Source organism: Labeo rohita, chromosome 3 (assembly GCF_022985175.1).
Source record: "Labeo rohita strain BAU-BD-2019 chromosome 3, IGBB_LRoh.1.0, whole genome shotgun sequence".
NCBI classification, from domain to species: Eukaryota; Metazoa; Chordata; class Actinopteri; order Cypriniformes; family Cyprinidae; genus Labeo; species Labeo rohita.
The window spans coordinates 21,923,234-21,947,867 of NC_066871.1; the positions used below are offsets into that span (position 1 = coordinate 21,923,234).

Below are 24,634 nucleotides of genomic sequence, written 5' to 3' on the forward strand. Positions count from 1 at the left end.
CTTGAGGGTGAGTAAATAATTGGCTAATTTTCATTTTTGGGTAAACTAACCCTTTACGTCAATTATAAACAGTTAAAGGTTGGCTTATTGCTCTTGCGCCGCCAAACAACTTAATCGGTGTAGCAAAAATTACTAAAACAAAACCCCAAAAAAGTCGATTCTCTGCAAGTCTTTGTATAATTCCCACACTGACGTCATTGACCCATAATTACTTTTACAAAATAGACTAATGTTCCCAATAGCTATCCCAATATAGTACCATAACCAGTTTCACATCTGTAGCCTACTAGACAGCAGTGTAAGAATGAAATATATAATAGGAAAGGGAGACACACACTCGCGCAGAGAGAGAGAGAGAGAGAGAGAGAGAGAGAGAGAGAGAGAGAGAGAGAGAGAGAGAGTCACAACAGTTGGCAGCGTGAGTGCCCGTCTCAAAGATGCCTCAGAGGTCTTTCTTACTTGAGTCACGTCTGTCTCCATGCGAATGGATCCACCTGCGAGCACCAGAGGAGTGACGCTCATTTCATATGTGTGAAGATCGAACCTGTCACTGTCATTTCGGGCCGGTGAGCAGAGGTGAGGTGAGCGCAACCGCTGCGCTTTCCTCACACCAGTCAAGATTTTTCAGCCAGGTTTGAATGAACTCATTCAAGTGTGTGAGCCACTTCTTACGGGACTATGAAGACCACCCGAAAATGCCGTGCTCTGCTGTCTGTGGGGTTAAATCTTCTGGCACTCTTATTCTCAACGACGGCGTTCATCACGACCTACTGGTGCGAAGGTACTCAGAGGGTCCCCAAACCCAACTGCAGCAAGGATAGACGGCATAATTGTATTGACTATGGAGTGAACGAGACAGACCCGACTAAAGTTCACTATAGCTGGGAAACGGGTGACGACCGATTTCTCTTTAGGCATTTTCACACGGGGATCTGGTACTCGTGTGAGGAGAACATCCATGGAGGAGGTGAGATAGTTCGTTAAGTCCGTTACATTTCAAATTTCAAAGCGAATCCTAACGGCATTCAGTGAGACTCGATGGCTTTTATTGATTATTTGTGCGTTTTTTAGCTGTTTATGTCTCATACTTTGATATAATATTCCGATATTTGTCTTCTATGCGTTAAAGTACTTTAAAATGTAAATTAATATAAAATGCTGTTATTACGTTTTACCGTACACTCTTTTGTATTTTAGAAAACATATATGAAATGTTGGTCACACTTTTGGGGACCAATTCTCACAATTCAAACTTATAATTTGCTGTTTATTAATAGTTAGTAGGGTAGTTGTTAAGTTTAGGTATTTGGTATGTCATTTATAAGTTTTTTCAAAATTGAGATTGATACATCATATGAAAGCTGGATAAATAAGCTTTTCATTGATATATATTTTGTTAGGATCGGACGATATTTGTCCGAGATACAACTATTTAAAAATCAGGAATGTGAGGGTGCAAAAAAATCAAAATATTGAGAAAATTGCCTTTAAAGTTCTTCAAATAGTGTTCTTAACAATGTATATGACTAATCAAAAATTAAGTTTTCATACATTTACAGTAGGAGTTTTACAAAATATCTTCATGGAACATGATCTTTACTTAATTTCCTAATGATTTTTGCCATAAAAGAAAAATTAATAATTTTGACCCATACACTGTATTTTTGGCTATTGCTACAAATAAACCCCAGCAACTTAAGACTGGGTTTGTGGTCCCAGTCATAAGGGAAAATGTTTGGAAATTAAGATTTATACAGCATTTGATTAAGCGTTCCACTGTATATGGTTTGTCAGGATAGGACAATATTTGGCCGAGATACAACTATTTAAAAATCTGGAATATGAGGGTGCAAAAAAAAAAAAAAAAAAAAAAAAAAAAAAAAAAAAATCAAAATATTGAGAAAATCACCTTTAAGGTTGTCCAAATGAAGTTCTTAGCAATGCACATTAGAACATAATTTCTACTTATCATCCAAAAGATTTTTGGCACAAAATGAAAAAATGATCATTTTGACCCATACAGTGTGCTATCGCTACAAATATACCCATGCTACTGGTTAAGATTGGTTTGTGGTCCAGGGACACATATGCTAGTAATATGCATGCTAATAACAATAGTTGATAGAATTTAAACTAAAACTGAAGTGTTACTGAAACATTTTAAAAACACAAAAAATAACTCTAAAAAAAATAACAGACAGTGTGTTTGTGTTAGTCACTTAAATGTGGCCAATATACACATTTGTGTTGTCTTTGTGGGTCCAGTAGAAGTATGTAAGAAAGTGTTAGCTATAAATCTTTCCCTTCGGTTTATTTGTAGTGATTTAGTGAAAAGCTTATGCATTATTAAACAATTTAAACAAAAGAACCTGCTAATTTAGATGATATCTGTCAATTAATGTCCATTAGCATTCATTAACATAATCACAAATCAAATTACATGTAATGAAATTACATAGAGTGTTCTTGCACTGTGGGGAAACTTCAACAGGTCGTGTGTACAGCAGTGTGAATGTGTTGCGCAATGGATTGGAGGGGAATGAATGTGTGTGCCAGCAGCTTTGAAAACATCTGTCAGGATTTACTTACTCTCAATGAGTTTTGAGGAACTTGGTAAAGGCACCATTAGATAACCACATTCCCCATGGAACACCGTGAAATAAGCAGCTCTTGGATAGCCTCATATTTTTACAGGACGCTCTCTCTAAAATGTTTCTTTAATCAGACAGGTTATTTTGTCACAAATTCCATGTTAGATCATCAGGAGTTATTGGTTAGTGAACTTACATCAAGATTATCCTGCAGAAGGAATAGAATATGAAAAAGAAAATATCACTGTGTTTTTTGATTCTTCTTATGCTTAATTAAATCATTTTTCAGAATAATTTTCAAAATTTATGTCAAGAGAGTAAATCAGTGCTTTAAAGTCCAAATAAACTACAGTGAATAAAGAAGAAGTACTTGCACAATATAATATGTATTGGTAATATCAATCATTTGAAAAAAAAAAAAAAAATGTAAAACTTGAATTTTATTTTTGTTTGCAGAGCTTGAAAAAAAATGAGTCAGAAGTCAATTCTAAATCTTTTCATTTTGACAGTGCACTGCATATATGAAGGTCAACAGAGGTTGCCAGGTGCAGATCACTAGTCTCACAGACTTACTGACATAATGTCTTCAATACGCAGACATAAACAGAAGGTTTAGCATTGTACTCAATTTAATCCAACAGATTTTGTCAAGGGAGTGAGAGAAGGTCAGTATGTGTTAGGCTAAAGAGGATTAAGTTATGTGACTTTTTCTATTTTTGTCAGCATTTCTGCTGACACCCTCTTCTATCTAGTGATCAATGGGATTTATGAATAATCTGACAACAGTGTCAGACAGGCTTTGTGCTGAAAACTCATCACGCATCCATGCAAGTAGCTCAGCTCAATCTTAGCGTAATGATTTATCGCCATCATTACCATAATATTCCAAACCTGTAACATTTGTGAATGCAATGTCATCTTATAGACTTTTAGAAGTTCTCTTAAAGGAGTAGTTCACTTCCAGAACAAAAATGTTTGGATAATGTACCGTTGTCATCCAAGATGTTCACGCCTTTCTTCAGTCGTAATGAAATTATGTTTGAGGAAAACATTAATTATCTCCATATAGTGGGCTTTAATGGTTCCCATGAGTTTAAACATCCAGAATGCAGCTTCAAAGGGCTCTAAACAATCCCAGCCGAGGATAAAGGGTCTTATCTAGCGAAATGGTCGGTCATTTTCTACAAAAATAAAAATTGATATACTTTTTAACCTCAAATACTCGTCTTGTCTAGCTCTGCAATGCGCACGCGTACTCTGTGTAATTCGGGTCAATACAGTTAGGGTAGGCTCATTTTCTTCTCCAACTTCAGAATCGTCCTATACTGTTTTACCTTTTTTGTAAAGGGCGATTGACCTTCTTTGCATGTTTACTTTGTAAACACTGGGTTGGTACTTCTGCAGCGATGTAGGATGATTTTAAAGTTGGAGGAGAAAATGAGATGGGAGTTTTTTTACATACCTTAACTGTATTGACCTGGATTAGAATGCACTTGAGATTAAAAAGTATATACATTTTTATTATTTTTTTTCAGAAAATAACCATTTGTTCCGCTAGATAAGGCCCTTATTCCTCAGCTGGGATCCTTTGAAGCTGCATTTAAACTGCATTTTGGACGTTCAAACTATAGTCCACTATATGGAGATCATTCCTAAAATGTTTTCCTCAAACGTACAACGTCCTTTACGACTGAAGAAAGAAAGAAATGAACATCTTGGATGACAATGGGGTGAGTACATTATCTGTAAAATTTTGTTCTGGAAGTGAACTTCTCCTTTAACATCTTGGTGATGTTTTGAATCCCTTATATGTAAGTACAGAAGCAGTTTAACTGCCAAAACTGCAGAGACATTAACAACTGATTGATTGATAAAAAGATTGATAAAGTGACTAAAACGTCCAAGAATTTGACTGATAGTTGCAGTGGCAAAGCCAAATTCATTGAGAGCATGAAAATGTAGAGTGCTAATTAATAAATCATACTTAAAGACCTCTTCTCTTTGCCTATTGCCTGATCATACAGTACCACATAATAATGCTAATGGCCATCAAATCATTCACTCTCATTACCGATGCAATTACCCTCCACCAATCTCAGATAGCAGATTAAACACATTAGAGGTTGATCAAAAGCCAGGGGCCTTTATTCGTATGGAATATTGGAAGAACAGGAATGGGTTGAATGAAGATGATTACAGCTTTTAAATCCATAATGAGTGAGTCAGCCCATGTCATTCTGATTCCCGTGGGGCAGGCACTGGAAAATGAATTGCATATTCTTCTTAATATGTATGTGATACAATTGCTTCACGTTGTGCCTACAATAGTATTTAAATGCTAAAAGCATATGGATTAATATAGATTGCACATAAACTTCTTGAATAATTTGTCTCTGGAAAACTTTGAAATGACATTGAAGCTATTTCAAAAGCTTTTCTTTTTAAGATTTAAGATAGCTCTATTCAAACATGCGAGTGACCAGTTTACAAATAAGTCTGTATCCAAAAAAAAAAAGTACTAAAATGAATCATTGTAGACAGTCCATGTTATTGGTATAAATGAAATGATTACCACAAGTGCCTCACCTAACTGGTGAAATAAAGCCCAGTAGAAATTCAATTACTCATGTTCTTGCATCACCGGTCATTTTTGGAACCGGTTAATGTATTTCTCCCGGTGCAGTGAGATTCCGTATTTAAATTGAGGAGAGGTTACCATGGGCCACTTATCTGCCTGGCAGAAGGATTAAACTCCCCTCCAGGGACCTTATTTACTGAAGGAAAAAGCTCAGGGGAGATGTAATGAGAAAAGAAGTGCACTTAGAAGGTCCAGAATATGAAATCCAGAATACAACTCTCTGTCATGTTCAACGGCAACCTAATGTGTGATCAGTCACACTCCAAACTACTTTCTGTTTGATTCTTTCTTTACTTCTGCTGTCACTACAGGGCAGGTTTCTGTAAGGAACCACAAGTGCTATATCCTTTCTTTTTGGTTTCACTGATTGAACCTTCAAAAATCTCAATCTTCCTGGTAGTTTGGCAGCGCAATTTATCGCTATTCATTTGGACTGCTTTTGTACTTTAGCCAAGTTTTTAAATGCTACTTTAAATCTTGATTTCCTAAGGTAATAAAACATTGAAAGGCTTGTGGGATCTGTAATGTGGACGATGCAGTACATAAAGTTTTGTTGAATCTGACAAGCCTGAAATTATTAGTGTTGTGTCTGCAGCCTCACGCAGTAGCACTAATATATTCATTGCATTCTTTGAACTGGGCCACATCTGTAAGAGAAATTTGAGCCACATATTGACACAAAGGAAAATGGGAAGATGACAATCACAGTATTCCCATATTAAAATAGTTTGAAATGTTTTCTGCGCATACTTCACAGGGCTCTACAGTGTGACCATTTCAATCACATTTGCGACTGAAAACTACGTGCGACTGTGAAAAAATATTTAGGAGCACCAGTGTAACTGACCCGATCAGCATATTTGTGTTTGCATTGAGGGGAGTTTCAAAGGTTTCTATGTGTTTTTGCAACGTTGAGTAATGTATCACAGACATATCTCACGAATCCTTTCATAAAGTGTAGAGAGAGTGTAAATAAGAGATTGATTGTGCAGTGTAGAGAGCTTTGTTAATTATAATGGAACTTTGTGAGATCGCAATATGATTTTAAGGGAGTTTGTAAATGAGGTATTGATTTAATACAACAGTTAAATAAACACAAAGTTAATATTAAGTGACTTACATTGTCTGACTATAACACTATTGCCTGATTTAGCTCTATTTCATCTCAAAAGTAGTTTGAAAAAAGTCAACTGAGCCGGTGCGCATCTCCATTCTAACACAGGGATGTTTCGTTTATGAATGAATGTGCGTTTTTAAATGAATCTAATGAGTCAATGATTCAATTTCCCATTTATAAAGACAGTCAGTTGCTTTATTCCTGAATGAATCAGCCATTCAAACAAATCAAATGAATTATATAATTCAGTAATTAAATTAGTGACAAACTGACCTACTGGCAGTTTTAGGTCAATTTTTAAAGTATCTTTTAAGTTATTTAAATCATTTAATATTTCTATATTTAAAATTTTATATTTAAAACATTAATCTCAATATGAATTTATTAATTCGATTGCACTCATGCCACCTCTGACCCTCATTAAACATATGAAAATACACCTACAAGCCACCTTTGTGTTCTTTTGTGACACCTTTGTAGTACAAATTCATTTTGTTTATACTGATTTCAATTGATTGGTAACTTATTCTTATTCTACTTATTCTGTTTTATTAAACATTTTAAAAAGCTTGTAAAATATCATTAAAAAATTACATAAAAGATGACATACTTTTAATAAAGTTAGAGAAATGTCATTATAAAGGTAAAAACAAAATTCCTCTGTGAATCACTTTAAGGAGCACAATATCACTTAGTAATGGGAAGACTTATGTTTGATCATATTTTTTGATTATCGATTAGAAGGTGCCGCAAAAATTTTGACTGTGCTCCTAAATTTTTTAAGTAAAAAAGTAAGCGTAGAGCTCTGCTTCAGTATGTTGTTGGCCTCTCATTATCATGCTGTTTTGGATCATCTCTCACTTCTATTTGACCTCTGTCATTTAGGCAAAGTTTAGCATCTTCTTTCACCCCTCCACTGGCAAGATTATTATTAAAAAAAACTTGCAGTTCCCGACTGAAGTTTTATGAAGAAATGGCCTTGAGTCTCAAATTATCCTCGCCAGTTTAACTAAAAGTCCAATTTGAGAGAATGCACCAAAAACTCTTTATGCTCTAGCCCAGAGACACGGACAATCTCAACTGCACGTTATTTTGGTTAGACCACAGATAATTGGTTTACTTGTTTTATCGAGGCAAGTACAGATCCTTTACACATTTATATGATTGCTAATGATTAGTTACAGAAAAATAATGCTGTATGCTATCAATTTAACAGACGTTAAGCAACAAGTCTGCAAAAAACAAAACAAAATAACACATAGAGGTTAAAACTAAGAAACACCACAATGTCTTTAGACAAAACTCAAGTGATGGATTGATCCAATGGGAAGCAAGACTGCTAAAGCTGTCTTATCACTGGAAAACAGCACTGTAAAGATGAAGCTAAGCCCTCTGACTCTCAGTACACAAAAAGAGCTTGTAGAGCACAGATGTTAACTCTTCGGTCATCTTGTGTCTTTCCAGGTGAGAAATGCAGGAGTTTTATCGATCTGGCCCCGGCATCTGAGAGAGGTGAGTAATGACTGTCATTAGAGTGCCGTTCAGGCTTGTCCGACAGCACACACCGAAACTTACAAATGACGGATATCTTATGTCAGCCTTGGAGCATCCCTGCTTTTTTATTTGATGCATGCTAGATATGTGGTATGTTAGCTGATGTATGCATGTTTGAGTGAATGTTCACATTCTCCAGGTCAGTACAGGTTATATGCTTTAAAGGGATTCTCACCTCATGTCGTTCCAGACATTTTTGATGAAGTCCGAAAGCTTTCTGACCCTGCATAGACAGCAACTGGCACGTTCAGTGCCCAGAAAGGTAGTAAGGACATTGTTAAAATAGTCCATGTGACATCAAGGGTTCAACCTTAATTTTTTGAAGCTACTTTTTGTGCACAAAGAAAAAAAAAACGCTGGCTCCTGCAACAGCAGCATCACATGTAATTGTTGAATAAAGTCATTATTTTTTCTTTGTGCACAAAAAGTATTCCGCAGCTTCATAACATTACGGTTGAACCACTGATGTCACATGGATTATATAATGATGTCTTTACCACCTTTCTGGGTCTTGAACGTGTCAGTTGTGTTGCTGTCTTTGCAGAGTCAGAAAGCTCTCGGATTTCATCAAAAATATCGTCATTTGTGTTCTGAAGATGAACAAAAGTCTAACGGGTTTAGAAAGACATAAGGGTGAATAATCAATGACAGAATTTTCTTTTTTGGGTGAACAGTTGTGACTTGTTAGGATGTGCACTCTGACACATTTGAATCTGCTTAGGACATTTCCTGTTCCTGTCTCCTCTATCATTCCTTTCCTCCTTTCCACTATTCTATGAATAAAAAGTGTGTAGTAGTAGTAATAATAATAATAATTAAAAGGACTCTGCAGTATCAGTCTTTAGTAGAGTTTGAGGCTGTTTCTTCAGCAGATGCTTATGTGGCAGGGGTTCATTTGCAATCTAACAGATTTCAACAGCGTTCTCTATGAAGGTCACATTTAACCTGGGGAAACATTTTTTCCCCCATGCTTTTCAAATATCTTTTATGTATAATTTATATTATTATTCTTGTTCCAGGCCAAGACCTTTAATCTTAAAGTTTGAAAATCTATTATAAGTGAGGTTTAAGCTTGATCTAAAACAAAGAAAAGTCAAAAGAAATATAGCTTGTGAATGGATTATTTTCAGTGCATAATTTTGTCTGGTAATTAAAACAAGTGTGGAGGTATTTAGGTTACATAAAGTTCTTTTTCCAAAACTGTAAAAAAAAAGTCATTTCTATTTCTACCAAAATTTTGACTTCAATATGATACCTGAATAAAATTTCACAATACTACTACTGAACCGATACTATGAAAAACACAGAACAACAGGAAAAGTAATTTAATAACAGATGATCCAAATGGATATCATAGTTATTTTATGTATTAAAACAAAGCATTTCATCCCCCCTTAAAAAAAAATAAATAAAAAAATTGTGCCACTACACAGGATTATGGTGAACAACTACCGAGCCTACAGGTATGTAGAGATCTTTGCTATATTGTTAAGTTATCATAAAGGATAAAGCCAAATCTTATTTCATGATATAGTAATTTTATTTCACAACAACAATTTATATCATGACATTGTCATTTTTTGTTATTTTATCTTTGTTATTAATAATGAGAACCTAGATGCAAGTAACAAACCAAAGGACAATTACAATAAAACAAAGACACAAATGAAATAAAGAGGGCCCTATGAAATCTGTTTTATTTTAATGGTTACATTAAAAAAAAATCAAAAAGCATGTCTAATTAATTGAAATCATGAAACTTGCAGAATTTAACAGCAATTTATTAGAGTTTAACAAAAATCACATTTTTAAGGCCCTATATTATTTTTCTCAAATTCAAATTTTATTATTTTCTCAATTCTATTTTAATTGTTTCATTACATTTTAATAATCAAAAGCATGTCTAATGAATTTATAAAGGATAATTAGAGTTGACAATTTTCTGGTAAATAAATTCAGGTAAATATTTTTTTTCTGGTAAATATTCCTTAAACATTGTTTTAATAATATTTTTATTAGAAGTAGTACTACTATCTTTACATTAAGTAATATTAATATATTTCTGACTGTCAAGTTAAACCGAACTTTTTTTTGACGGGTTGCTGTGAAGACCTTTAGGGTCTTCATAATATGACGATAGTTTTCTGCAAAAGAAACGGTAAAATGTTAATGAAGTGACTCAGAGCAGTTCTATAGATTATGTTCATGTGTTCATGTACTCATATATTGAGGCGACAGAGGCTGAAAACACAGCGAGCGTCACGTATGTGTGTAACATTAGTAAACAAAACTGCGTGTCTGCGCCATTCACTAATACAGACAAGCAGAAAGATGGCACTTATTAAAATGCATTCTTAAAGTACCGGTACTAGTAAAATGCAGAATCGTATCATTTTTAAAAGCAGGGTATCGCGATACTTTTTAAGTACTGGTGTTCAACACTAATAAACATTGAGTTTATTTTCTAAATGTCCACAGGGCTTGTAGTTGAAGAAACACCCACAAACAAAAGTGTGATCCAGTATTGACTGCAAATTTTAGTTTTCTTTGAAGTTACATTTGATAAGGTAATGCGTTCCTTTACTAAAAATCATTTTAATGGCATGCTTTATTGTTGATGTTTTCTTCGCTGTGACGAAGCCCTCACAGGGGAAATATCATTTTGAATATGGATTTTTTTTTCAGTTCAGGGGACTACTGCATAATACATCTCGCCTTGAACAAATCTGGAGATAATACTCTGCAATCAAAAAGGAAAATGAATTTTGCTTGCAAATTACATCTGCCACAGTTTCAGGGGAGAACATTTGCAAGGCAAACTACACCATTCCCCCGTTCTCTTTAGACCCCGGTTTTTATCTTTTAAGTCATGACTGACTCTCAAGGTCTCCAGTGATAATCACATTTGACACAAAGCTGCTGATATTCATGGAATCAGCCGAAGAGTGATGGTAGTGCATTTTGATTGAAGTGTTTTCAGATTCACTCCTCTATCTAAGTGTTGTCTTGTCAAAAATTGTTTGTGCAAAAATTAGAAGGAGAAATTTGATTTATGCTCAGGTCAGGCCGACTGAAGATATAGTGCTTCTATCTCTATCCTCTCTCAATGACGCTACAGCTCAGACAATATCAAGCCCTCAAATGGTGCTTTTCTCTAGGACCGCCTCAAGGAGCCCCTTAGAAAATTGACACATTGTTTATAGTTGCCTCTGAAAAATGTAGGGCGGACTTTCAAAGGTGCCCCGTTGCGTTTGAACTCTTGAAGACAAACACTCCAGACATTAATATTGCATATTGCCGTCTTATTTCAGGTTAAGAGGCTTTAATCACTCCCCACCTGCATTTCTCTCAAAGTCTGTCATCTTTTATTCAACGTATGTGAGGGAATGCGTTGGGAAACCTCAAATGAAGCCAGATTTCACAGTGGATAATGGGTAGCACAGGTGTAGCAGCAGACTGTTAGGTGAACTCTGAATGTTGAAAATAAGCAAAATAGTGTTTTTGTCAGACCAAAACAACCCATGCTGTCTCTGCAGAGTTCTCCTTTGAGGAAGCTCCGGGGCAAACAGGGATTCTGCTAATTAGGAGGAGTTGATTGCTGTTATGGAAACACCCTTGAGTCAGTCTGATGGATACAGTTGGATGTTTCCCTAATCTCTCAAAAATAAATTTTTAAATAAAATAAAGATTAAAAAGTGATTTAAACACTTCTTTAAAACTGCAGCTAAAGAGAAAGTCGTATAATAAGATAGACTTCTAATAAGCTCCGAGGGATGTTTATGCATTTCTTTACTCCTTTTTGAAGTATTCATCACCATTACAGAGTCCAAATGCTTCTATTTAGCATTTTTTTTTTCTTTGTTTATATTCATTATGTTAATAGACATGACAGTTCAAGGAAAGTTTGAGGTCAGTAAGATTTTCTTTTTAAGAAATTAATACTTATAGTTAGAAAGGATGATTTTAATTTAGCAAAAGTTAAAATAATGACTTTTACACGTTACAAATTACAAATAATGCTGTTTTTTAATACTGTTAATTTTTTTTTTATTTTAATATTTACTGAGCATCAATTTAACATGTTATAATGATTTCTAAAGGATCATGTGACACTGAAGACTGGAGTAATGACTGACAAAAAAAAATCCAGCTTTACCATAAATTTTAAAATATATTAAAATAGAAAACAACAATTTTAAATTGCAATAATATTTTACAGTATTACTACAAAAATGTTTTTTTATTAAGTTTACATTTATTTTAAGATGTCCTTGTTACAGTGTAATTATATATTTAAGTACTGAGTAATATTAATTAACTATATGGTTAGGGTTAGGATTAGGATTTGTCTTAGGGTTACTTGCATGTAATTATGCATAATTAATTGTTATTATCATAGTAAGTACATGTAATGTGTAACAAGGACACCTTAAAATAATGTGTTACGAAGTTGTTTATTCTCGGGTTTAAATCAGATTTGTAATGTGTTCTACCGCAGAGCAGTTTTATTATAGATAGATGCTCCTATCTCGTAGTAACCTTACTGAACTCAAAACACCCATCTGCTCTTTGCCAGCTCAACTCAATGTAAAGAAGAACTGTGTGAAAATGTGTCCAATGCATGTCCACTTTATATGCAGGGAGCGAGTTGTTAAACTCCCGCTCAAATCTGACAGTGTGAATAAAAGCGACAGAGAGAATTATGGAGCAACAGCAGAGCGCTTTGCTCACCAGTGTGTGTGTGTGTGTGTATTGCAGGTGTCCTTTGGCTGTCAGTTGTGTCTGAGGTGCTATACATCATGCTGCTGGTCGTTGGCTTCAGTCTGATGTGCCTGGAGCTTTTTCATTCCAGTAACGTGATCGATGGACTCAAACTGAACGCCTTCGCCGCAGTCTTCACTGTGCTGTCAGGTAAGCTTCCACCCTTGTCCCCACCTCACACTTAGAGAAACTAATTGTGCATTACTTCATTACATTTATCACCCACACAAAGACGCACGGCCCGTTCGGTCTTACCACGGTCACAAATGATGGTGACAAAAGAACGTTTTGGGCTGAATTATTTGTAATCTCAGCAGAACTTCAGCCGTCTTTCAGAACTGGTAATTTCCAAATTAGTGATTCAGGAATAGTGCTGATCTCCTAAATGATGTTTCCAAAGAAACAAAATACTGTTTCTTGAGAAATTTTCTAGTTTTACCTGACTATTTTTAAAATAGAAAGAAATACTTGTATTTGGCAAGAACACATTTAATTGACCTAAAGTGACAGTAAAGTCTTTACATTGTTACAAAAATATATATATTTCAAATAAATATATTCTTTGTATTTATATTAAGCAACACAACTGTTTTCAGCACTGATAATAATAGGAAATGGGACCAAAGGTACCTAATTTTGATTTCTGAAGGATCAAGTTGACACTAAAGACAGGAGTAATTACTGCTGAAAATTCAGATTTGCCGTCACATTTTACATTACATTGTAAAATACATTAAAGTAATTTAAATTGTATTAATATACATATATTCACTATATGTATATACGCTAGCAGTAAGATTTTTAATGCTTTTTAAAGAAGTCTCTTCTGCTAACCAAGCCTGCATTTATTTGATCCACAGTACAGCAAAAACAGTAAAAATCTGACATATTTTGACTATTTAAAATAACTGTTTTCTATTTAAATACATTTTAAAATGTAATTTATTCCTGTGATTTTAAAGCTGAATTTTTAGCATCATTACTCCAGTCACATGATCCTTCAGTAATCATTCTAATATTCTGATTTGCTGCTTAAAAAACATGTATTATTATTATTGATGTTATTATTATTATGTTGAAAACAATGTAGAATTTTTTCAGATTTCATTGATGAAGGTTCAGAAGAACAGCATTTATCTGAAATAGACATCTTTTGTAACATTATAAATGTCTTTATCATCACTTTTGATCAATTTAAAGCATCCTTGCTAAATAAAAGTAACAATTTCTAAATTATTTGTAGAATTTCTATAATTATACTTTGAATGGTATAGTGTATAATGTTACAAAAGCTTTTTATTTCGGATGAATGCTGATCTTTGTATCTTTCTTTTCAAAGAATCCTAAAAAATGTACTGTACTGAACTATAAATATTTTTAAATATTATTATTATTATTATTATTAATAGTAATAATAGTAATAAATGTTTCTTGAACAGCAAATCGGAATATTGGAATGATTGGTGAAGGATCGTGTGACTGGAGTAATGATGCTAAAAAATTCAGCTTTGAAATAACAGGAATAAATTACATTTTAAAATATATTTAAATGGAAAGCAGTTAATATAAATAGTAAAAAAAAAAATCACAATATTATCAAATAAATGCATTGGTGAGCGGAAGAGAATTTATTAAAAAATATATTTATTTAAATATGTGTGTGTGTGTATGTGAGTGTGTGTTTATTGCTAGAATAATACTTTATGAGCAGATTAACCTAAAACAAGTCCTTGATTTACAAATGTTAATTTTTGTTGTTAAGGTTATTGTTTTATTAAGAATCAGAAAATCTGTTAACCAATAATTTCACACTCAAGACACAATGACTTGAAAATGAGATGATGTGAAGAAAACAGAGGTCTCCCCGGGCTACATCTCTCTCCCTCTGCAGTCTAGTGCATCGTGGGTAAACCTCAGCAGTCAGAAAGCCAGAACAGCTGCTTCTTTTTGAATTTCTGATTATTTGATTTGCTGAATACCCAACAGTCTTGTTCATTTGGGGCCTTAATGCTTTTTAATTCCAAATGCAGCCTAGAGAGAGAGAGAGAGTGAAATCACTCATCCAGAGATGAGCCTTCGTGTGGTTAACCGACAGCAGTTAAACACAAGCTAAGATAAACTAAATAGGCTTTGAGCTTTTAAAAGGAAGCAAAAATATTCCCATATCTTTAGTTGTCACAGGTATCATTACAGGTTGTCAGTCTAATCAAATTACAAAATTTTTGCACAAAATTTACCAGATTAGGCACATGCCAGAATAGACAGCTGCATGACATACCCTAAATCCTCAAACGCTATGAACAAAAACTGTTTGAGGTACCAGAAAATATGAGGGATGTTACATTAAAAATTAAAATATATGTGCTGTTATATTAATGAATTTCAGTTGATTTGAAAAGCATTTTTGTTACTGTCAACAGATAATCCGATGTAAAATCTGTTATAAAACCAGTTGTAAGAAAAATCTTTAGAGGAAATTGGAGAAGTAACATAGGGTAAAAAAGCAAACATTATGCAAGTGAGGATTTACAATTACACATTTCATAACAACTGCACCTTATTCATCCATCAGCGGTGGTGCTTTTGAGCCCTTGACCGTAGATACGCCAGACACACTGATCCTACTGTATGTGATTGGAAACAGGTTCTACCTGCACACAATGCAGGGATTTTGTCTTGTAATCCAAAGGATCAAAGGTTAATAACAGTGTTTGTCTGAGAGAAAATTTGTAAATCTGTATTGCAAGCGTGCTTATATCATCTCTATGACGTAAACTGTGTACACAGTTCCATAAATATACAAACACATCCATAAACCGGTCCTAATTTACTCACCCTCGTTCCATGCGGTTTGTCTGTGGAACAGGAAAAGGGAGATTTTTTAAAATGTGCACATAGTACTGGAGCATTGAGTCAAGAATGGAGTGATTCATGACTCAATCATTCAGTCTCAGCAGTTCAGAAGTTGACAGCTGTGCTTTGTTCCCCAGAATAAAAGTAAGTCATACAGGTCTGGAACGACATGAGGGTGAGTAAATAATGAAAACCCATTTCTAACGGTATGAGCAATTACCAACTGCATGTTTGGACTCCTCAACAGGTCTTCTGGGAATGGTGGCTCACATGATGTACACACAAGTTTTCCAGATCACAGTCAGTTTGGGACCAGAGGACTGGAGGCCTCACACATGGGACTACGGCTGGTCTTTCTGGTAAGCGTCTCTGATATTTTCTAATCAAATTTTCATAATCAGCTTAAACCTGATGGATATGCAGTGAAAGAAGGAAAAAAAAGGAATGTTTATCTGGAAGGACATTACATTTAGTGACTCTGCCATAATTTGAGTCATTTGATAGCTTTGATTGTGGATGTTGAAAATTCGTTGAAAATTCACTTAACATTCGCCCTTGCTCAGGTAGCATGAAGTAGTGACGTCCGATTCTTGACTAAACTCTATATATTTTCAAACTCTGTATATTTTCACTCTTAGTAGTTGCAGATCAATAATTGAATGGATTTCTCTAGAGCAGTCGCTCCAAGTCCCTTTCCAGTACTTGGTGCTTTTACATCCATCCTGTGTTATATAATTTACCAAGGCAAAGAGGCGAGACGTTCTCAGAAGTCACAGATGTGCGGGTGTCTGGTCCTCATTCTGCGACAAATGAATCTGGCTCTTGCAGACCCTTCTCATTTCAGGTTCACTTTCTCCAATATATGTGCTCTCTTTCCCAACAGAACTGACAACCTACGATAAAGAAAAAAATCTAATTAAATTTCAAAATGTTTTCCTCAGTTTCTCTCTGTACTAGGCCACGTTGACCGATATATCACCCCCCCCTCCTCCACCACAAAAAAAAAAAAAAAAATTAAAACAAAATTACAGCATAGCAAATGTAAAAAAAAATGTAAAATGTTTTTCAACAGTCAGGAGTTTTATTATGCAATGTCAAAATAATTTATCTGTGATTTCCAAAATGCTTGTTTAAAAGTTTATATTTTCTGAAATTCTGACATTTTTATATCGCTAATTGAGAAGAAGGATACTGCAGGTCAAACACTTGAATTCCAAATAGTTGGATTGCTAAATTGGACACAAAACAGTGAGTGGTATCAGTAGACAGTGATAAAAAGTGTCTTTTTGGTGAAAATCCAGTTACTGTGAATATAAAGTTGGAAGTGCTTTTACTGCCTTCATAAAAATGTAAAGTAAGTCTTAAATAGAAACTTTTCCATTGGTGTTTTATGTTGCGTGTCAGCTCTACAGTGAATTTTTGGAGTGAGTCTCTGTCATTTAATTTTTTGGGACCATGCCTGTCTGTTAGAGCACAGAGGGAATGGCTGCACTGGATCTCCCAGCAAATGATTTGTGTTATTTTGGCACTTGGATATAAGAGACATGCATTGGGGTTCTGACAGGCATGAAAGTGGTATTTACATTGGCTGAATTACCACAGATGCTTGCCTGGCATCCATTAGTCTAGGCTAAAATTGCTTCATTTGTCCTCTGCCATCTGGCCAATTTCTTTTTTTTTTTATCCCCCCTCTATTTCTGTACTACCTTTACTACCTTACTGAATGGTAAGAACCTGAAAATGAAAGAGTAATTGAAGCTTTAGCTTCAAGGTTTAATTTCCCCAGCTCACAAGTACAAATACGGAACTCTCATGGTTTCTGATTGGAAACTAAAGGTAATTTGCAGTCAATAAATCACAGAGACATTTTGGGGAAAGCAACTTTTATACTCCTGATAAACGAAAATAAAGTTAAAACTGTTTCTGAACACGGATAAAGATTAGAAATGGCAATAGAGCTCACAGGAAAAAAAGTTTTTTTTTTTTTTCAGAAAAATCTCAAAGCAATGATGGATTAATATATACATATTAAGTATTGGTGTCTCATTCTGTAGTGAAATGATGTTTTTTAACACATTTAGTAAGAGAATTGTTTTTGTGTTCTTTCTTAAGTGCATGATTGGATTTCTGATCTACCAAATGAATGTACAGATTTCTCACGCACCAAATTATCAGTAAGGCCTATTAACACATAAAGTGTGATAATCTAACTAATGTAATTTAAAGGATTAGTTGACTTCCAGAATTCAAATTTCCTGATAATTTGTCATCCAAGATGTTCATGTCTTTCTTTCTTCAGTCGAAAACAAATGAAGGTTTTTGAGGAAAACATTCAAGGATTTTCCTCCAAATAGTGGACTTCGATGGGGATCAGCAGGTTGAAGGTCCAAATTTGCAGTTTCAATGCAGCTTTGCACAATCCCAGCTGAGGAATAAGGTCTTATGTAGTGAAACGATCTGTCATTTTGTAAAAAAAGAAAAATGTATATACTTTTTAACCGCAAATGTACATCTTGCTCTAGCTCTGCAATCTGTCCGTGACTTCATACATTATGTAATCACGTTGGAAAGGTTTCATGAATCCTGTTCGGTCTGCCCGCCACCAGAGGTCACCTGTGCATTTCACACTACACAGACTGTTGCACCACGCCCTGGACTACGTTCCCCATCATCCATTGTGCTGATTACACGCACACAGCTGTATCCAATCAGACACGCTATATAAGCCTTGGACTTCCTCTTGCATGTTGGCGAGTATTGGATTGTTTTTTTTGTTGCGTTTAGCACTCTCCTAGTGTTAGAAATCTTTACGGAGCCGTTTCCTAGTTTCCTGTGTCTTGTCTGGTTTCCTGAGTTTTTGTGTTCTCGCCTGGGTATCTTGTTTTGTCTGTTTCACCGCTTGCCCTGTGGATATCTCGCATGTTTATCGGATTACCCTTTTGCCTAGCCCCCTGGATTACGTTCACCATTGATCGACCCTCACCTGTGTCATGGACTACTCTTGTGTCCTGTCTATACCTGTTTGCTATTGTTCAATCCTGCCAGTTTATGCCCATGTCTCTGTCTCGATCAAATAAAGCTTTGCATTTGGATCCACCCGCTTCACATCTCCCTCGCTCCGTTACAACAGGTCACATGTGGTTAGTTCTTCGTCTGTGTACTTCAATTCTAAAAGTGGGGCAGGGCGAACAACCACATCTCATATTCTCCTCCAACTTCAAAATCGACTCCGTTGTCTGACTTGACAGACAGCTCTCATTAAACCCGTGAATTGAAAGTGTGACCCGTCTCATAGCTTAAGATAGCTATAACTTTTGTTACATTCAAGCTATGGACAAAATAGAAAGAGTTTTTTTCTTATGGTATCAAAAACTAAAAAAGGTAAAATTTCACCATGTGTTGGGTTTTCCTAGATCCTGTCACATAAATGTTACAAAGTATATAAATGTTTGTTGTTTTAGAAAATGACAGATCGTTTCGCTAGAAAAGACCCTTATTCCTAGGCTGGGATCATGTGAAGCTGCGTTGAAACAGCAATTTGTATTCCCATAGAAGTCCACTATATGGAGAAAAATCCTGGAATCTTTTCCTCAAAAACCTTAATTTCTTTTTGTCTGAAGAAAGAAAGACATAAACATCTTGGATGACATGGGGATTTTAATATTTTGCAAATAAATAGTATGTAAAATCTTATATTTTTTCATGTGTGTGTTTCACAGTATGGCCTGGGGTTCATTTACCTGTTGCATGGCCGCCTCCGTCACCACCCTCAACTCCTACACAAAAACGGTGATTGAGTTCCGACACAAACGGAAGCTCTTTGAGCAAGGCCTGCGTGAGGAGCAAACCTTTCTGGACCCGGAGGCCTTCCATTACTTCCGTGACAGGTCCGTCCAGTCCATTTCCAGCTCTATAGATGTTTACCCAAGCCACGGAAGCAGCCATGGGAGCAGTCGTGGGAAAATGCGCTCCCCGCCCGCTCCGGTGGACCAGAGCGATAACACGGAGTCTCTGGGAGAAGAGCAGTGCTGAGAGGACGTGTATTCGGTACTGCACAGGTGGCCTTGCTCGGACCGGACAACTCGGAATACTGATGAACTGGGATGCGAGGGACTGAAATGTTAAATTCCCTTTTTTGATACACATCATGAGGGTAAAAAATGAACATGAGTAACAGTACTAAACGAGGCGTGCAGGTAACAAGCTGAGCCTTAGCGAAGAGAAATCAGTGATTGTAAATAAAATGATGTGGAAAGGGAGCGTTTTTTTCCGCCGACAGATAGCTGAGGTCTGCACGGGCAGGTGGGAAAACAAAGTGACTTACACTGCCGTGACGACTGAGCGGTGCACGCCGCTAAAGCCGTATCAAAGCATCTGTCGGTCCCTCGCCCTGACAGCTAGACGTGCTCCTGAGTATTTACCGGTCTTACACAGTTTGTGAAATGCCCTCCTCCCTTGGTGAGATCTGCTTGAATATGCCTTCATGTTACAAACAACAGAGTAGAGTACCGTTTCAATCCTGCCTTCAATACTGCTGCAGCTGAATACAGGAGAAGCACAGTCCATTTCAGTTGCAACATCCACTAGGTAAACAAGGTTACTGCCATTTGGATTTTGCCTGTTTCTGTCTTTTGTCGTGCATTACTGGCTTGATTATCAGCAGTCAGTGACAAGATTGTAAACTCCGCCCCTCCAAATCCTCATCTTTTGTAATATTTTGAAGATCGTATTAATGTACATATAATGAATGGAATTCTATCTATTAATGAATGTACTAAATTGTATATTTATCTATGTATGCACTATAATCCTGTCTTTTTCATTTGATAAAAGAGGTACAAAATTATCATTTTGACTTTTTTTCAAGTTTGTTTTTAGACCAGAAGATAAAGGAAACTAAGCACAACTGTTTTATTATTTTAACTATTTTATTATTTAAACATGCACTACCAGTTTTTGAACAGTAAGTTTTTTAATGTTTTTTTTAAAAGTCTCTTCTGCTCACCAAGCCTGCATTTATTTGATCCAAAGAACAGCAAAAACAGTAAAATTTTGAAATATTTTTACTATTTAAAATAACTGTTTTCTATTTGAATATGATTCAAATAATTTCAAAGCTGAATTTTTAGTATCATTACTCCAGTCACACGATCCTTCAGAAATTATTGTAATATTTTGATTTGCTGCTCAAAAACATTTGTTAATATTATATTGAAAACAGCTGAGTGGTATTTTTTTTTTTTTTTCAGATTTCTTTGAATAGAAAGAACAGAGGAACAGCGTTTATCTGAAATAGAAATCTTTTATCATCACTTTTGATCAATTTAAAGCATTCTTGCTAAATAAAAGTATTAATTTCTATCAAATTTTGAAATGGTATAGTGTATAATGTTACAAAAGCTTTTTATTTTAGATAAATGCTGGTCTTTGGATCATTCTTGAACAGCAAATCAGCATACTAGAATGATTGCTGAAGGATCATGTGACACTGAAGAATTCAGCTTTGAAATCACAGGAATAAATTATATTTTAAAATATATTCAAATAAAAAGCATTTATTTTAAATAGTAAAACTATTTCACAATATTACTGTTTTTGCTATATTTTGGACCAAATAAATGCAGGCTTGGTGAGCAGAAGTTTTAAATAAGTTTTTTTTTTACTTCTTTAAAAAAACATTAAAAATCTTACTATTCAAAAACTTTTGACTGGTAGTGTACAGGTAATTTTGTGAATCATTTCATTTCTATTTAAGTATAAAAGTGTGCCAAATTGAACCATTTTATACCATCTCCCAATATTAAATGTTTAATTTTGTAAAAAGGACATGAACAATGTTTCATTCAGTATAAATAAGCCTCTTATGTTTTCAACTAACAAGATAATTGCAAATTTGTATATATCACAAGTGCCATTTTACTTTATTGTAATTGTGACTTAGCTGAGACAGATAGATAGATAGATAGATAGATAGATAGATAGACAGACAGATAGATAGATAGATAGAGAGCTAGATAGTATTCTTTGTATACTGCCTGTTTCTGGCTGAGAAATAAAATTATATTATTTATATAATACAAATATATTATTTATTTATTATTTATGTTATTATTTATTTTACTCTGAGGCAGAAACAGGCTTCAGTGTACTCAAAGGTAATTAAAGAAAATGTAAAAATTGTTTAAAGTATAAAGAATACACATTCCTGACTAAAAGAAATATTATTATTAGTTAATGTTATCATAGCCCCATATAAAGGATTTTTTTTAAAAATAAAGAAAACCTGTAACTACTTCGCACAGGCATCTGTGTCCAAATATACATATAGGTGCTGGTCATATAATTAGAATATCTTCAAAAAGTTGATTTATTTCTCTAATTCCATTCAAGAAGTGAAACTTGTATAATGTATACATTCATTCCACACAGACTGATATATTTCAAGTGTTTATTTCTTTTAATTTTGATGATTATAACTGACAACTAATGAAAACCCCAAATTCAGTATCTCAGAAAATTAGAATATTGTGAAAAGGTTCAGTATTGAAGACACCTGCAAAGGCCTTTAAATGGTCTCTCAGTCTAGTTCTGTAGGTTACACAATCATGGGGAAGACTGCTGATTTGACAGTTGTCCAAAAGACGACCATTGACACCTTGCACAAGAAGGACAAGACACAAAAGGTCATTGCAAAAGAGGCTGGCTGTTCAGAGCTCTGTGTCCAAGCACATTAATAGAGAGGCGAAGGGAAGGAAAAGATGTGGTAGAAAAAAGTGTACAAGCAATAGGGATAACCGCACCCTGGAGAGAATTGTGAAACAAAACCCATTCAAAAATGTGGGGGAGATTCACAAAGAGTGGAGTGCAGCTGGAGTCAGTGCTTCAAGAACCACTACGCACAGACGTATGCGAGACATGGGTTTCAGCTGTCGCATTCCTTGTGTCAAGCCACTCTTGAACAACCGACAGCGTCAGAAGCGTCTCGCCTGGGCTAAAGACAAAAAGGACAGGACTGCTGCTGAGTGGTCCAAAGTTATGTTCTCTGATGAAAGTAAATTTTGCATTTCCTTTGGAAATCAGGGTCCCAGAGTCTGGAGGAAGAGAGGAGAGGCACAGAATCCACATTGCTTGAGGTCCAGTGTAAAGTTTCCACAGTCAGTGATGGTTTGGGGTGCCATGTCATCTGCTGGTGTTGGTCCACTGTGTTTTCTGAGGTCCAAGGTCAACGCAGCTGCATACCAGGATGTTTTAGAGCACTTCATGCTTCCTGCTGCTGACCAACTTTATGGAGATGCAGATTTCATTTTCCAACAGGACTTGGCACCTGCACACAGTGCCAAAGCTACCAGTACCTGGTTTAAGGACCACGGTATTCCTGTTCTTAATTGGCCAGCAAACTCGCCTGACCTTAACCCCACAGAAAATCTATGGGGTATTGTGAAGAGGAAGATGCGATATGCCAGACCCAACAATGCAGAAGAGCTGAAGGCCACTATCAGAGTAACCTGGGCTCTCATAACACCTGAGCAGTGCCACAGACTGATCGACTCCATGCCACGCCGCATTGCTGCAGTAATTCAGGCAAAAGGAGCCCCAACTAAGTATTGAGTGCTGTACATGCTCATACTTTTCATGTTCATACTTTTCAGTTGGCCAAGATTTCTAAAAACTTAAGGTTTTAAGTAATATTCTAATTTTCTGAGATACTGAATTTGGGGTTTTCATTAGTTGTCAGTTATAATCATCAAAATTAAAAGAAAAAAACAGTCTATATCAGTCTGTGTGAAATGAATGTATACATTATACAAGTTTCACTTCTTGAATGGAATTAGTGAAATAAATCAACTTTTTGAAGATATTCTAATTATATGACCAGCACCTGTACTTCTCTGCTACACAGGGAAGCATTATGTCAGATGAGTGCGATGTTTGAATGATCAGCATTGATTCAGTAAGCAAACAATATCTGAATGGCTTGCATTGTTTTATGCATATTTTGGACTATGGAGGGGGGGTGATGTCAAATGGTTGCACTTGGTGAGCTACTGGTGCTACCTGCTATTTTTACTGCAACACAACTCAGAATATTAGATACTAATATGATGAGCACAGCTACTGAAAGATCTTAGAGGTGGTGATGAATAAGTGTAAGTTTAAACCAAATGCTGTACCATCGTTTTTTTTCCCCCACAAGGAGTCTAAACGCCCCTGGATATCAAGTGAAATCTGCTGAGAAACTCCTTCAGTGGCTGCGGCGTCATGACAAGTTTACATCTGGCGTTTCTTGTCTCTGCCATTTGTAAGCACTTTCAGCAGCTGTGGTCTACTAAAAGCCTCAAAGGCATCAGGGCAAAAGTGGAAAGAACAAAGACTGGTCTTTAGGAAGTTTTATTCATCCACAGGCATCTTCCCATTCTCTTTTCCACTTCTTATCACTAGGAAAAGCAGTGGAGACTTGCATTGCTTCTCTTGTTGCCCTTCGACTGAAAATGACAACCAAAAGCCACACAATATGCTTTGTATTATTATTTTCATTAATTTATTTTCTGAGTTGTGTTGCAGTAAAAACAGCAACAGGTAGCTATTTTTAGGTAACCAGTGGTCATCGAAATAATGATTTTTTAAATAATGTAACTCTTTAATGGGTTTTCTACTACATATTTCAGTAAGAGACATCATTTATGTTATATTAAGCCATACAAGTCTTAATACCCAGAGTTCCCTTTAAAAAATAATAGTAAAACAAAACATGCTGTAACATTTAATTCATCAAGAACTGACAAACCAGCTCAAAAGTGCCATTAATTCGGAAAATGTACTACACTGGTGGTGCTGTATGTTTATGATTCATTAAAGGGGTCATCGGATGCTAAGTTCACTTTTACATGTTGTTTGAACATTAATGTGTGTTGGCAGTGTATGTACAAATCTACCCTATAATGATAAAAATCCATGCAGTGGTTTTTTAATTAATCTGTAAAAATAATATCCCCTTTATCAAATCGAGCCATTCTCAGATGCCTGTCGGTGTGGCGTCACACCCACAGAGGCCGCTCCCACAATAGTTGATTGACATGAGCGTCTTACCTCAGATCAGCTGTAACAGTCCAACCTCCATTG

General features: G+C 35.4%; 1 protein-coding gene across 1 annotated transcript; it reads left to right on the plus strand.

The window, feature by feature from the left end:
- Positions 1–413: 413 nt before the first annotated feature.
- On the plus strand, positions 414–20,360 carry gsg1l (gsg1-like). Its single transcript, XM_051106894.1, has 5 exons — positions 414–967; positions 7,811–7,858; positions 12,659–12,811; positions 15,762–15,873; positions 19,234–20,360. The coding sequence occupies exons 1-5, from the start codon at positions 679–681 to the stop codon at positions 19,544–19,546; spliced, it is 915 nt and encodes a 304-aa protein (XP_050962851.1). The 5' UTR covers positions 414–678; the 3' UTR covers positions 19,547–20,360.
- Positions 20,361–24,634: the final 4,274 nt, after the last annotated feature.

Bases quoted from the DNA above. Each gene is read 5' to 3' on its own strand.
- gsg1l (XM_051106894.1), top strand. From the start codon at position 679: ATGAAGACCACCCGAAAATGCCGTGCTCTGCTGTCTGTGGGGTTAAAT. The intron at 7,859-12,658 runs GTGAGTAATGAC...TGTGTATTGCAG, and splicing joins GGCCCCGGCATCTGAGAGAG to GTGTCCTTTGGCTGTCAGTT. The intron at 15,874-19,233 runs GTAAGCGTCTCT...TGTGTTTCACAG, and splicing joins GACTACGGCTGGTCTTTCTG to TATGGCCTGGGGTTCATTTA.